This window comes from Nematolebias whitei, chromosome 2, assembly GCF_014905685.2.
Source record: "Nematolebias whitei isolate Nwh7 chromosome 2, NemWhi1, whole genome shotgun sequence".
NCBI classification, from domain to species: Eukaryota; Metazoa; Chordata; class Actinopteri; order Cyprinodontiformes; family Rivulidae; genus Nematolebias; species Nematolebias whitei.
In genome coordinates, this window is record NC_056499.1 from 2,368,723 (window position 1) to 2,381,432 (window position 12,710).

General features: G+C 42.5%; 1 protein-coding gene across 1 annotated transcript in view; it reads right to left on the bottom strand.

Moving 5' to 3' along the window:
• The window catches only part of apba2b (amyloid beta (A4) precursor protein-binding, family A, member 2b), an 88,407-nt gene that overhangs the window by 19,249 nt on the left and 56,448 nt on the right, over positions 1 to 12,710 (bottom strand). Inside the window, exons 5-7 of the mRNA XM_037689442.1 lie at positions 5,885 to 5,965; positions 5,219 to 5,258; positions 4,619 to 4,764 (exon numbers count right to left, since the gene is read on the bottom strand). Coding sequence (XP_037545370.1) covers positions 4,619 to 4,764; positions 5,219 to 5,258; positions 5,885 to 5,965 — 267 coding nt within the window. The remainder of the gene's footprint in view (positions 1 to 4,618; positions 4,765 to 5,218; positions 5,259 to 5,884; positions 5,966 to 12,710) is intronic.

A 12,710-nucleotide genomic window follows, 5' to 3' on the forward strand; every position in this document is an offset into this window, starting at 1 on the left:
TCATTCATTCATCCATCCATCCATCCATCCATCCATCCATCCATCCATCCATCCATCATCCATCCATCCATCCATCCATCCATCCATCCATCCAACCATCCATCCATCCATCCATTATCTTTACCCGCTTCTTCCATTTTGGGTCACGGGGGTCGCTGGTGCCCATGTCCAGCAGTCACTGTACGAGGGGTGGGGGACACCCTGGACGGGTCGCAAGTCCATCACAGGGACACATGGAGACAAACGAGACAAACAACCATTCACTCTCTCTCTCACCTCGGAACAATTTAAAGTTACCAGTCCATCTAACATGCATGTTTTTGGTCTGTCGGAGGAAACCGGAGCACCCGGAGAAAACCCACGCACGCACGGAGAGAACATGCAAACTCCAACCAGAAAGGCCCCCGGACCGGAATTTGAACCAGGGACCTGCTTGCTGAGAGACAGCAGCTCTACCAGTTGTGCCACCGTGCTGCCCGTTTATTGTTCCATATTTTACTAACAGAGCACTTCACTCTCAGACTGCAGGTTTACTTGTGGTTCCTAGAGTTTCCAGCAGCAGAATGGGAGGAAGATCTTTCAGTTCTCAGGCTCCTCTCTTGTGGAACCAACTTCCAGTTTCTGTCCGTGAGGCTGACACATTATCCAGTTTAAGACTTTCCTTTTTGATAAATCCTATAGTTAGGGTTGGTTCTGTTGCTATAGGCTCAGACTACTGGAAGACAAACTGACGACATGTCCTCTCTCTGCTGCTGTCTTTACTTGCTCTATTCTACCTGTTTGTAATTATTTCTGTCTTAACATGTTTTTATCTGTCCTCCTATAGAAACTACACCTGGACCTGTCATTCTGTGTTTGTCAGTTTCTCTCCCTCTCAACCCAGCCTGTCGAAGCAGATGGCCGCTCGTCCTGGGCCTGGTTCTGCTGGAGGTTTCTTCCTGTAAAAATGGTGTTTTCCGTTCTACTGTCTCCTTTGTGCTTGTCCAGGATGGGAGACTGTGATGAAGAGAAGATTCAACACAATCTGATGCTTCCTTAGAGAGAGAACTTTTACTGATTGTTCAAAACAAAGTTCATGCTCAATGATCCAGGTATAAAATTTAACAATGTTCAGTTAGGTCATAGGGATGGGTTTTTTTTTGTGCTGAGACATTTTGTCCTTCATCCAAAGGACTTCCTCAATCTGAGAAGCCACCAAACAAACTGATTCCCACAAACAGCATATGTCATAGTGGTAGAGCTGCTGCCTCTCAGCGAGCAGGTCCCTGGTTCAAATCCCGGATCAGGGGTCTTTCTGGGTGGAGTTTGCATGTTCTCTCCGTGCTGCGTGGGTTTTCTCCAGGTACTCCAGTTTCCTCCCACAGACCAAAAACATGCATGTTAGGCTGACTGGTGACTCTGAATTGTCTCTAGGTGAGAGAGAGAGTGAATGGTTGGTTGTCTCGTTTGTCTCTTTGTGTCCCTGTGATGGACTGGAGACCTGTCCAGGGCATCACCCGCTTCTCGCACAGTGATGGCTGGACATGGGCGCCAGTGGCACCCGTGACCCAAAAAGGAAGAAGTGGGTAAAGATAATGGATGGATGGATGGATGGATGGTGTTAAGATGGCCTTCAGGGCTTGCCCTCTCCAGGGTCCACCCTCTCCCCCATCAACTCCTCTGAGACATTCATGCCAAAGAAGAGTTGACGGGGGAGAGCACGGGCCCCAGGGGTCATCTTAGCACCAGCAAACTGTTTTTTCCCACTATGGCAAGGGCTGTTTGTGGGAATTTGTTTGGTGGCTTCTCAGATTGAGGAAGTCTTTTGGATGAAGGACAAATCATCTCAAAAGCTGGTCTTTGTTACAGACCATCACTTTCTAAAAGTAGACCACCGCAGGAGAGGCCATTCAATGTGTTCATGCGTGCACATCTGCTCACAGACTCATGTTCATGTTTGTGCTGATGTTCAATGTTTTATGTTATGAGTGCTTAGTGTATATTTAGTTTATGTTTTTCTTAGTTCATATCTTAGATGTTATTACTGTTTTTCTTATACATTTTATTGTTGGATGTAACTGGGACCCTGTGAACATAATTTCGCTCCACCACATGTACCACATGAGGTGCGAATGACAATAAAGAAACTCTGACTCTGACTCTGACTCAATGTACAGACAGTTTTTGAGCAGGGGTGGGGGCCTTGGTTCAGCGTGAGGGCTCATGCCTTTAGCTTTTTAGCTAGCACGCCTCTATTGTGTGCAGCTCGCTTAGCACTACGTCAGTGCCGATGTGTGTGTGTGTGTGTGTGTGTGTGTGTGTGTGGGGGGGGTCTATTTGACACGCAGTTTGGTTTGGTGGGCGGAGCACCCTGCTTGTATAATGGTAGGGGAACCCTGTATATATATTCAAGGTTTTATAAACCCTTCTCACACTCTTATAAACACTTCATCTGCTCTTAAACATTTTGGCGACCGTGAGGAAGATGATGATGAGGTGAATGTACAGACAAAACAAAAAAACTGGTTTTAAAAATCCTGCGATACAGTGAAGCCACAAAAAGTGAACGGCAGTGCAGTGAGGGACTGTGTATTGTGCTGTTGGAGCTCTGACAGGTGGTGTTCCGACATGTTTACATTAAATCCACAATGCTCGGAGAAACCATGTTAGCTTGTACTGTTCCACAGAAACAAACGCCAGTTCTGGTCCACACCGGAAGTCGTGCCCTAATTCACGCAAGGCACCATGGGGGCTAGGAATAAGGTGGATATATTTTGAAACATCATCATCATCACAAGCATTTTACTGAACAGTAGAATTATCACCAGGGGAAATATCAGGATACATTGCAGCCCAGTTTCACACATCTTCTAGCTGCTCTACAACACCGATCACCTCAAGTGACTGGAACAACAAATTTGTCCATGTAAACATTATAGAAGCAATAAATGGGGGTCGAGATGGGGTAGAGGCAGGGCAGCCGACCTGGGACCCAAAAGTCCCAGGTTCGATCACCAGTCACTGCACATCTCGTGGTGTCTCTGAGCAGCACACCCCATCCCCACCCAGGGGTGGATGGGCCAAATGCAGAGAGCCAATTTTGCCATTGTATGGGAACATAAAATGATGACAATACATAACTTATTATTATTATTATTGTTATTATTATTATGGATGTGAATTTACATTAACTTCTGTCTTAATGGAGCAACGAATGGCAAAACAGAGTTCATTCAGTGTTTTGAAATGTCAAAGTAAAGCCAAAGACATTCAATGAAAAGACACTGAAGCTAAACTTCAGTCAGGCTTTTTTGTTTTGATACATGTGCGTAGTGTCAGTGCAACAAAAAGAATGACAACACACCTGAACATCATGATTGTTTCATAACCTAGCTTGCATTCAGATAAAGAAAATCTGTTTTAAAGTGTTTTATATGGTGGCCCTAAGGTGGCCCTAATGAACAACATTTGAAAAAACGGAGGCTGAGTGATACTAGCAATAACAGCATTGTAAGAGGGGGACAGTTGAACACAGAGGCCTCCAGAGGACCTGACTTAACATTTTTGATTTTTCTACCTGGATTATTGAGCATGCATCAGGATGTACTGTATATTGTTCTGTTGTTTGGTTTTATGCTGTTAATAAAGTAAAAAAAATAAAAAAAAGTCTGCTTTGGCTTAATGTAATTCTGTTTTTTCAAATGTAATTCTGTTTTTTCAAATGTGGTTCATTTACACCTTAGGGCCACCGTAGTTTTAGCATTGAATGGATTCATTTAAAAAATAAGATATCTAATATCAACAGAGTTCATCACTCAGGAACACAGAATGTTTTCAGGTACTTGTTTGAACGACATGATGTTTGTGTGACTGTCATGTGCAAACTACTTCTCCAACAACAGAAAAAGTTAAATCATGTCATCTGGACCAGTTCAACGTTTTGTCCCCCATCCAGAGGGCTTCATCAGTCTGCAGCCTGCTAACCAGATGTGTCCCATAAGTAGCCTTCACTGCTGTGTTTCAAGACAACCACCTGTTGGACTCTCAGAAGTAGACTTTAAACATGTGCAGAGCACACCCATCCAACACAATCAACCATCATGTACAATAATCAAATGTTTTAGGCCAGATGGCCAACTTGCTACTCACAGAAACAGCCTGAGGACAACCAAGGCCAAAGTGGTTCAGAAAAAGGGTTGTAAGCTGTAGGGTTGTAAGGGTTGTAGGGTTGTAAGGGTTGTAGGGTTGTAAGGGTTGTAAGGGATGGAGGGTTGTAGGGTTGTAAGGGTTGTAGGGTTGTAAGGGTTGTAGGGTTGTAGGGTTGAAGGGTTGTAGGGTTGTAAGGGTTGTAGGGTTGTAGGGTTGTAAGGGTTGTAATGTTGTAAGTATTGTAAGGGTTGTAGGGTTGTACGATTGTAAGGGTTGTAGAGTTGTAGGGTTGTAGGGTTGCAGGGTTGGAGTGTTGTAAGTGTTGTAGGGTTGTAAGGGTTTGAGGGTTGTAGGGGGTGTCACTGGGAAGCATAAAACACGTTTCTGGCTTTGATCAGAATATATCTTCAGGTTAAAAAAGTATGACACAAACTGTAATTGTGTTCTCTCCTTTTTTGATCAGCGAACCTCCCATGGGCGTGTGTAGTACCTTGACCCTGCTGACAGCCTCCTGTGCCTGCATCATGCGGATGTTCTTGGAGGGATTCCTCTCAGACAGCAGCTGGGTGGATCCCAGATAGTTGGCAGCAAAGATGATGCCGTCAATCAGGTCTTCTGGCTCACAAGGCCCCGGGACTGAAAGACATAAGGTAGGCCAGAAGATGAAGAAATGAAAAAGGCACTTCAGTCACTGCAGTCGGTCTGTCATGTGATGAAGACTCAAACGCTCCTGCTCCAGAGGTAAGATGATAACAGGCTGGAGGAATCTGAGCAGAGAAATGGCCACAGGCTGTTTGATTATTGTGGTGTATTGCCAGTGGGATATGAGATTAATCTGCATTCGTGGTATGAAGATTTAGACTCTAGGACTCCCACTTCAGAGGACAATACACCCTCATGATCTGATGAAGCAATCTGACAGCTAAGGCTTTCACATCTCATTAAACCTGCCAAGAAGAAAAATAGCACAGGAAGAGATTTCTTTGGCCTATCAGGGATGCACTGAAGACCAACATTATATGGAGTTGTTCCAGAGGATTTAAATACTGTGGTTTCAACATCAAACAGATGGATAGACAGATTAACTTACCGTCAACAAAGCTGGGGAATGATGCCATTTTCTTTGTTGGCTGGAAGACAGAATGAAATATATCAATCAACCTTTATTTATACAGGTAAATCCCATTGAGCCTCGAGGACTCATTTACAAGAGAGACCTGATTTCAACAAAGAAAGATGACAACAATGGACAACAGCAACAACAATAAGCAGTTATAAAAACTCATACTACAGTTTTTATTTTTTTGTTTGTTTTTTTAACAAATAGGATGGCTAAAAGGAAAAAGGTAACAAAACCAAAAAAACAGCTAGAACAGCTTGTGCTGTTCCTCATAGATACCTCACTTTGTTTCTGTGATTGATGCGACAAAACTGAAGCTTTTCAGCTCCAGTCACATCAGCTGCATTTTTATTATTGCAGAAGGGTACCAACAAATGCATTTTATTATTTTAGTAACTTTTATTTAAACAGGCAAATCCCACTGAGATCACAGATCTCTTTTTCAAGGGAGGCCTGGGCTTGAAGGCAGCCTAACATGCATGTTTTTGGTCTGTGGGATGAAACCGGAGTACCTGGAGAAAACACACGCAAGCACGAGAAGAACATGCAAACGCCACACAATATATTTACTTAAAAAAACAAACAGTCTCACAAAAGACGCAGAACTCAGAGGGAAATGTTTTAACAGCATCTTACCTCTGGTACATTGTTGTTTTCCATGGGAACGTTGAGGTCGGACCGCTGCTGTTTTCTGGGTTGTTCGGGACCATTGCTCACCTGTCGGGTCAACACAGGAGAGCAGGTGTAGGAAAACAAGAATTAGAACAGACTTAAAGAGAGCAGAATTTCAGAAAATACCTTCACATGTTTGTTTCTGTGTGCAGCAGATGTTTGCATTGGAGAAAACTGAGACATTGAGCGTGTACGTTAACTTTAAATAGGATGTGTGAAAATATCTAAGACACAAAACACAAACCAAATATTTCTCTTTCGTATGGTGTGTTCTTTCTTTCCACTTTAACATGCTAAACACATTTCTCCCTAACATTATAGTGAACAAACACTGCTGCCAACACATCTGCTCCACCTGTCACCCTGGGGCTGTATGGAAGGCCCAGGCTCAGAAGGATGGATGTGTAAAAATCAGCTCTTCACACAGAGATTTGAAACAAAGAAATATTGAAAACTGAAACTTTGGTGCAGAGCTGGAAACTTTTGGAGGACGGCCATCTGCCGGGGCGCTATCCGTGAGGCGGTTACACCACCTTTGACTGGACTTTCAGCCTTCCGGCGGACTCCTCGTTTGGCTATGACCTTCATCTTGTGAATTTTTACGAGCTCCTTGCTATCTGGTTTTACTCATCGGCCTCCTCTTGGTACGTTTTCAACTCGAGAGCTGGGCCCTGTGCTGGCACAAGCCCCACAGAGCATGCCGCTGCGTTGCTCTCCCTGAACTCCCCGTGAACTCGGCAGCTGCCATCCTTCACATCGTGGCTCTGTCGTATGTTTACCTATCACCACATGTGAAGCGATCAGTCTTCGACCTCTTTCTCATTGCTTACGTCACACAATGAACTCACGTCATCTGAAAGTGTCTCTCCTCAACACCCGCTCTCTAACTAACAAGGGCCTCATTCTAAATGAATCACTGACAATAAACTGGATTTTCTCTGTCTGACTGAAACCTGGCACAAACCCTTGGACTACTTTTCCTTAAATCAGACCACACCTCCTGGATTTACCTACATTGAAATCAGAGCGGGGTGGTGTTAGAGCAGTGATTTATAAAAAGGATATCAGAATAACTCCAATAACTCTCCCTAATTTTCAATCATTGCTTTCAAACTGTCTGGTTCTTCTCCCTTGGTCACTGCTGTAATCTAACGCCCTCCTAAACTTTCCTTTCTCTCAGAACTCAATGATTTTCTGACTCAGATAAACACCATCTCATCATCCATCCTTCTGCTTGGTGGCTTTAATGTGCATGATGACGATAACGACTCCAAACCTGCAACTGAACTCCTGGATCTTCTCAACTGTTTCAACATCACTCAGCAAGTCAACTTCCCCACGCACGCTCAAGGTCATATTCTGGATTTGGTCTGCTCCACTGGTCTCACAATCCATAACCTCTCTGGCCATAACTTACATATATCAGACCACCCTGCCATCACATTTGACATAAACATCCTCCCTGTACCCAAAACAAAACGTGAAATAATTTTCTGCAATCTCAAATGCATCAACTCTTCTGCCCTTTCCGCTCTTGTCACCACCAAACTGGCAATCTCCCCTCCCCCACTGACTGGCCCTCCCTCAGAACTGGTCACCTATTACAACAGCACTCTCTGCTCTTGTCTTGATGAGCTAGACCTTATTAAAACCTAAATTGTCTCCTTCACCCACACTGCCCTCTGGTACACGTCTGAGCGCCATAAAATGAAATCCCATAAGCATCAACTTGAGACTGTATCTGATCTAACTGTCTAAATGTACACACATTATACAAGGATGCACTGAACTCTGCCCGGTCAAATTGCTACTCCAATCTCATCCACTCTGGCTCCGTCAACCCCAAATCTCTTTTCTCAACTATCAACACATTTTTTAAGCCCCATTCATTCAAACTTTATTTCTACAGGTTAATCCCATTGAGCCTCGGGCACTCATTTACAAGAGAGACCTGATTTTAACAAAAAGTGATGACAACAGTGAATAACAATAGACGATCAGAAAGGATGCGTACAAATTGAGAATATTTTTAAACGAGTGAAAATAAAATGGTATTTAAAAAAGCAGTGAAGCCCAATAACAACATTTCCTCATCCTTTAACGTCACCAAATGCAACAGTTTTCAGTCTTTCTTTCAGACCAAAATCGACAACATTTATAGTTCCCTTGATCTCGTCTCTGCTCGCACAGCTCCTCCAAATTCTCCTCCCTCCAGCTCCTTTCAGCAGCTCTCACACTTCACTCCAACCTCCTCTGCTCAACTGACTAAACTTGTGTCTGGTATTAAAACTACCACCTGCTCCTTGGATCCCATTCCCTCTCCTTTCGTTAAAAGTTGTCTCCCCATTGTCTCTTTTCTGATCACAAGAATCATCATCTCCTCACTTACTTCTGGACCTGTTCCACAGTCTCTCAAGTTGGCAGCCATCACCCCAATACTTAAAAAAAACCTGGCCATGACCCTGAAAACTTCATAAATTTACGGCCTATGTCCAATCTTCCCTTTCTGTCTAATTTTTTAGAGTGAGTCATAGCTGATCAACTTCAGACAGTCCACCTCAAATCCAATATCTTGTTTGAACCATTCCAATCCAGTTTTCGTCCAAAACACTGCACTGAAACAGCTCTTCTCAAAGTTACCAACGATCTGTTCCTTTCCTCTGATTCTGGCCAGCTCAGTCCCCTCATCCTCCTCGACCTCACTGCAGCGTCTGACACCGTCAGTCATTCCATCCTCCTGTCTCATCTTAAGTCCAACCTGAACATCACTGGCTCCGCTCGGTCCTGGTTTCAGTCCTTCCTCATAGACCAGCAACAGTTTATTCACATCAACTGTTGCTCCTCCTCCATAACTCCTCTATCTCAAGGTGTTCTCCAAGGGTCAGTGCTTAGTCCTCTCCTTTTCATCCTTTACATCCTCCTCTTTGGTAATATCATCTGTCGTCATGGCCTCCATTTTCGCTGCTATGCTGATGACATACAGATTTACATTTCTACTACATCCATAGCTACAACATCCAGTCCACCCTCACCCATTGCTTAACTGACATCAAAATCTGGATGAAGCACAATTTTCTCAAATTAAATACTGACAAAACTGACATACTCGTCATTGGTCCAAACAGTGTTACCAAGTCCATTCAAAATATCTGCCTCAACTTTGACAACATCACTCTCACTCCATCACCGCTCATTCATAATCTTGGTATTCTTCTCGACTCCACTCTTTCATTCGAATCACACGTCAAACAGATAACTCGAACTGCATTCTTCCATCTCAAAAACATAGCACGACTCCGCCATCACTCACTTTCTCCACTGCTGAAATCCTAATCCATGCCTTTGTCACATCCAGAATTGACTTCTGCAATAGCTTTTTGTACGGTTCACCATCCAAACCTCTCAACAAACTGCAATAAACTCTGCTGCCCGCCTTCTCACCCACACCCGCTCCGTGAACATATCACTCCTGTCCTGCAGAAACTCCATTTGCTTCTTGTCACTCAACGCATCCATTTCAAGATCGTCCTCATCACATTCAAAGTCCTCCATACCTGACCACCTACTCCATCACTACACTCCTTCTCGTTCCCTCCGCTCCTCCGATGCCAACCTTCTGTCTCTCCCCTGTAGGACCAAGCTCTGATCCTGGGGAGACAGAGCCTTCTCCATCGCTGCCCCAACAGCTTCGTGCCTGCTTCGATCTCTCCACTTTTAAGAAAGAACTCAAAACGTACCTGTTTAAATTTGATTTTAATGTTTTAATTTGCTCTTTTAAAATGTTTTACTGTGTTTTTATGTGTTGTGATGCATTGTTGATTTTATATATTTTTTAACTCATGTAAAGTGTCTGAGTATTTAGAAAAGTGCTATACAAATAAAATGTATTATTATTGTTGTTGTTTCAGTAATTAGTGTTGTTTGTTCCGTGCAGATATTATAATTTATTGTATTTTAGTTACTACTTTACAACAGATAAAACCTTGGCTGAATGCAGAGCCTGCGACCCTGCGTACATAATTTCGCTCCACCACATGTACCACATGAGGTGCGAATGACAATAAAGAAACTCTGACTCTGACTCTGATAAACTGATGCTGTTGCAGCCTTTCTTGGGGCAACGTGGGCTTACATCCCGAGAATTTTGAGAGCACAGCACTGACCAACCAGATATGTGCCTCCTGGAAATACTCCCGGCAACCAATACCAACAAATCTGCATTCTGAGGTATATTTAACAAACTGTAACATTTGCAACATTGGCAAAGATTCTTCATTTTGTGTGCAATCAAAGGACAGAGGAACAAAAGTGGAAGGAAATGCAATTTAGCAAGATGGAAAGCATCCTTTTATTGCTCTGCTGGATATTGATTTGGCTGTCCCATACTGCTCATTAAAATTCAGTTGTCCTGCCCTTTAAACCTCCTCCTTAGCTGCACAGCAGCGAGAACGTCAAATTTAGGGGAGAAGCTCATGTAGCTACAACTCTGTGTGCCCTCCTTTAGAAGAAGAACAGAAAAACTAAACAAAGTACTAATCAGTATTCATCATGGTGCTCAAGTCAGTTGTGCAAACATGAGGTACATTAATAAGCTGCATGGTGTTGTTTGCCATGTTGGAATGTTAAACTTCCATCCTATGCTCTACAAAACCAAAATTCTGTGAAGAATTTTCAGAATCAGTCAGATCTTCTGCTGCGTCTTGCTCAAAAACAAACAAACAAAAAATCTCATCATGCTAAATGTAATTATTAATAAGTCAGCAGCGTATGAATTTATATTCAGTAATTTAACATTTTGCATGACTGCCACGTTGAGATTTCACAGCTTCTCCTCGTGCCGACATGTGCACACAACAAGGTATATGATTTATGATGTTTATTTTTAAATCACCTTCAAGTTATGACTAAAATGTTGTCACATTTGTAGCTGTTCTGTGTAGTAAGTGCTGACAGAAACTCTACATTTTATCACAATAGAAGAAACACACCAAAAAAATTAAAAAAAATATTAAAATGAAATAGTTTTCCCTTTTATGGAAAATCATGCATTTAAATTACGTCAGTTATGTTGAATATTTAATTTGTCTGTTTTCTTTTACAGGATAATTAAATAATTGAAACACCTCAATAACATTAATAAGAAACATTAGAAAATAATATAATATTTTGAACATCACTGCAATTTTTAGTTTGTGGATAAAATAGGAAAATATTTTGCCCAAATGTTTTGTCAGTGTTCATACTTATTAGAACATTATTTATTTTTAACACCAAATAATAAGTATATTTTTTATATATGTATTCAAGTAAAGGGAACCAGGATGAATCTATTAGACTCTTCATGATGTCATCTTCAAACTCTTTTTTTCCCACTTTTGGCTGCTCCCTAACACTTACTGGTCTGTACCAAAACCACTTACTGCAACCGACGAATGTCAAATTTACTTCCCCCTAAGACACAATGGTTCATGCTCTATTCAACCTCTGCTCGACTACCTGGCTGACATCAGGGACTGGATGGCTTTAAACTTCTTAAGTTTCAATGAAAAGAAGTCTGAAGTCATGTTGTTCCCTCCAAACGACACGATCACAAACCACTGCATCGACCTCTCCGCTCTAACCCTGTCAGAAAAACAAAGAGTCACTAATCTGGGCGTGATAATGGACCCTTCCCTGAAACTTAACAATCATGTAAACCTGATTGTTAAATCACGTTTCTTCCAACTGAGGCGGCTGTCTAAACTGAAGCGCATATTGTCCAAAAAGAACCTGGAGACAGTAATACATGCATTCATTACATCTAGGCTTGATTACTGCAATTCACTCCTGTTTGGTATCAGTCAGACCTCCATTGCACAACTACAACTGGTCCAGAATGCAGCAGCCCCATTTTTAACCAGTACAGGCAAAAGAGAGCACATTACACCAGTTTTGGCCTCACTGCACTGGTTACCAGTTCACCTTCAAATCCAGTTCAAAATACTCCTGTATGTCTACAAATCACTGAACAGTGTCCCCCCCATCTCTCTGATTTGCTACAACCGTATGTCCCACCACGTTCCCTGAGGTCAGCGGACCAGTTGCTCCTCACAGTTCCAGGAACTCGTCTTAAGCGCAGAGGTGACAGGGCCTTCTCTGTAGCAGGACCAAGACTTTGGAACGAGTTACCTCTGCTTGTCAGACAGACCCCCTCCCTCTCGGTTTTCAAGTCCCGTTTAAAAACTCACTACTATTCAGCAGCTTTCAACACCAGATGATCTGTGTTTTGATCCTGTATGCTCCACACTGGTTTGTCGTCATTATCTGCATCGTTTTTATTTCCATATTTTTAATTGACCTCATTTTGTATTTTGCTTTGTGTGTTACCTGTTGTTCTGTCTGTACAGCACTTTAGTTGGTCTTGTCGCTGTTTTAAGTGCTTTATAAATAAAGTGGTATGGTATGGTTAGGGGACGCCACAGTGAGCAAACTCACACAAAGATCTCCAATATCTAAATTATTGTTTTTGGTGGACTTTTTGTTCAGTCTTTGAGTCTTTTTTCATTCAACCTTTATTTCTACAGGTAAATCCCATTGAGCCTCGAGGACTCATTTACAAGAGAGACCTGATTTCAACAAAGAGTGATGACAACAATGGACAACAGCAACAAGTTCTTACCAATATTCAACACAGTAGTCCCTCGTTTATCATGGGGGTCCGTACCCTGAAGCCCCGCGGTTAGTGAAAAAACGCATAGTAGGAACAGTAGTACAAGTAGTCATTTATTTTACAAAGTAGTGTATATATATA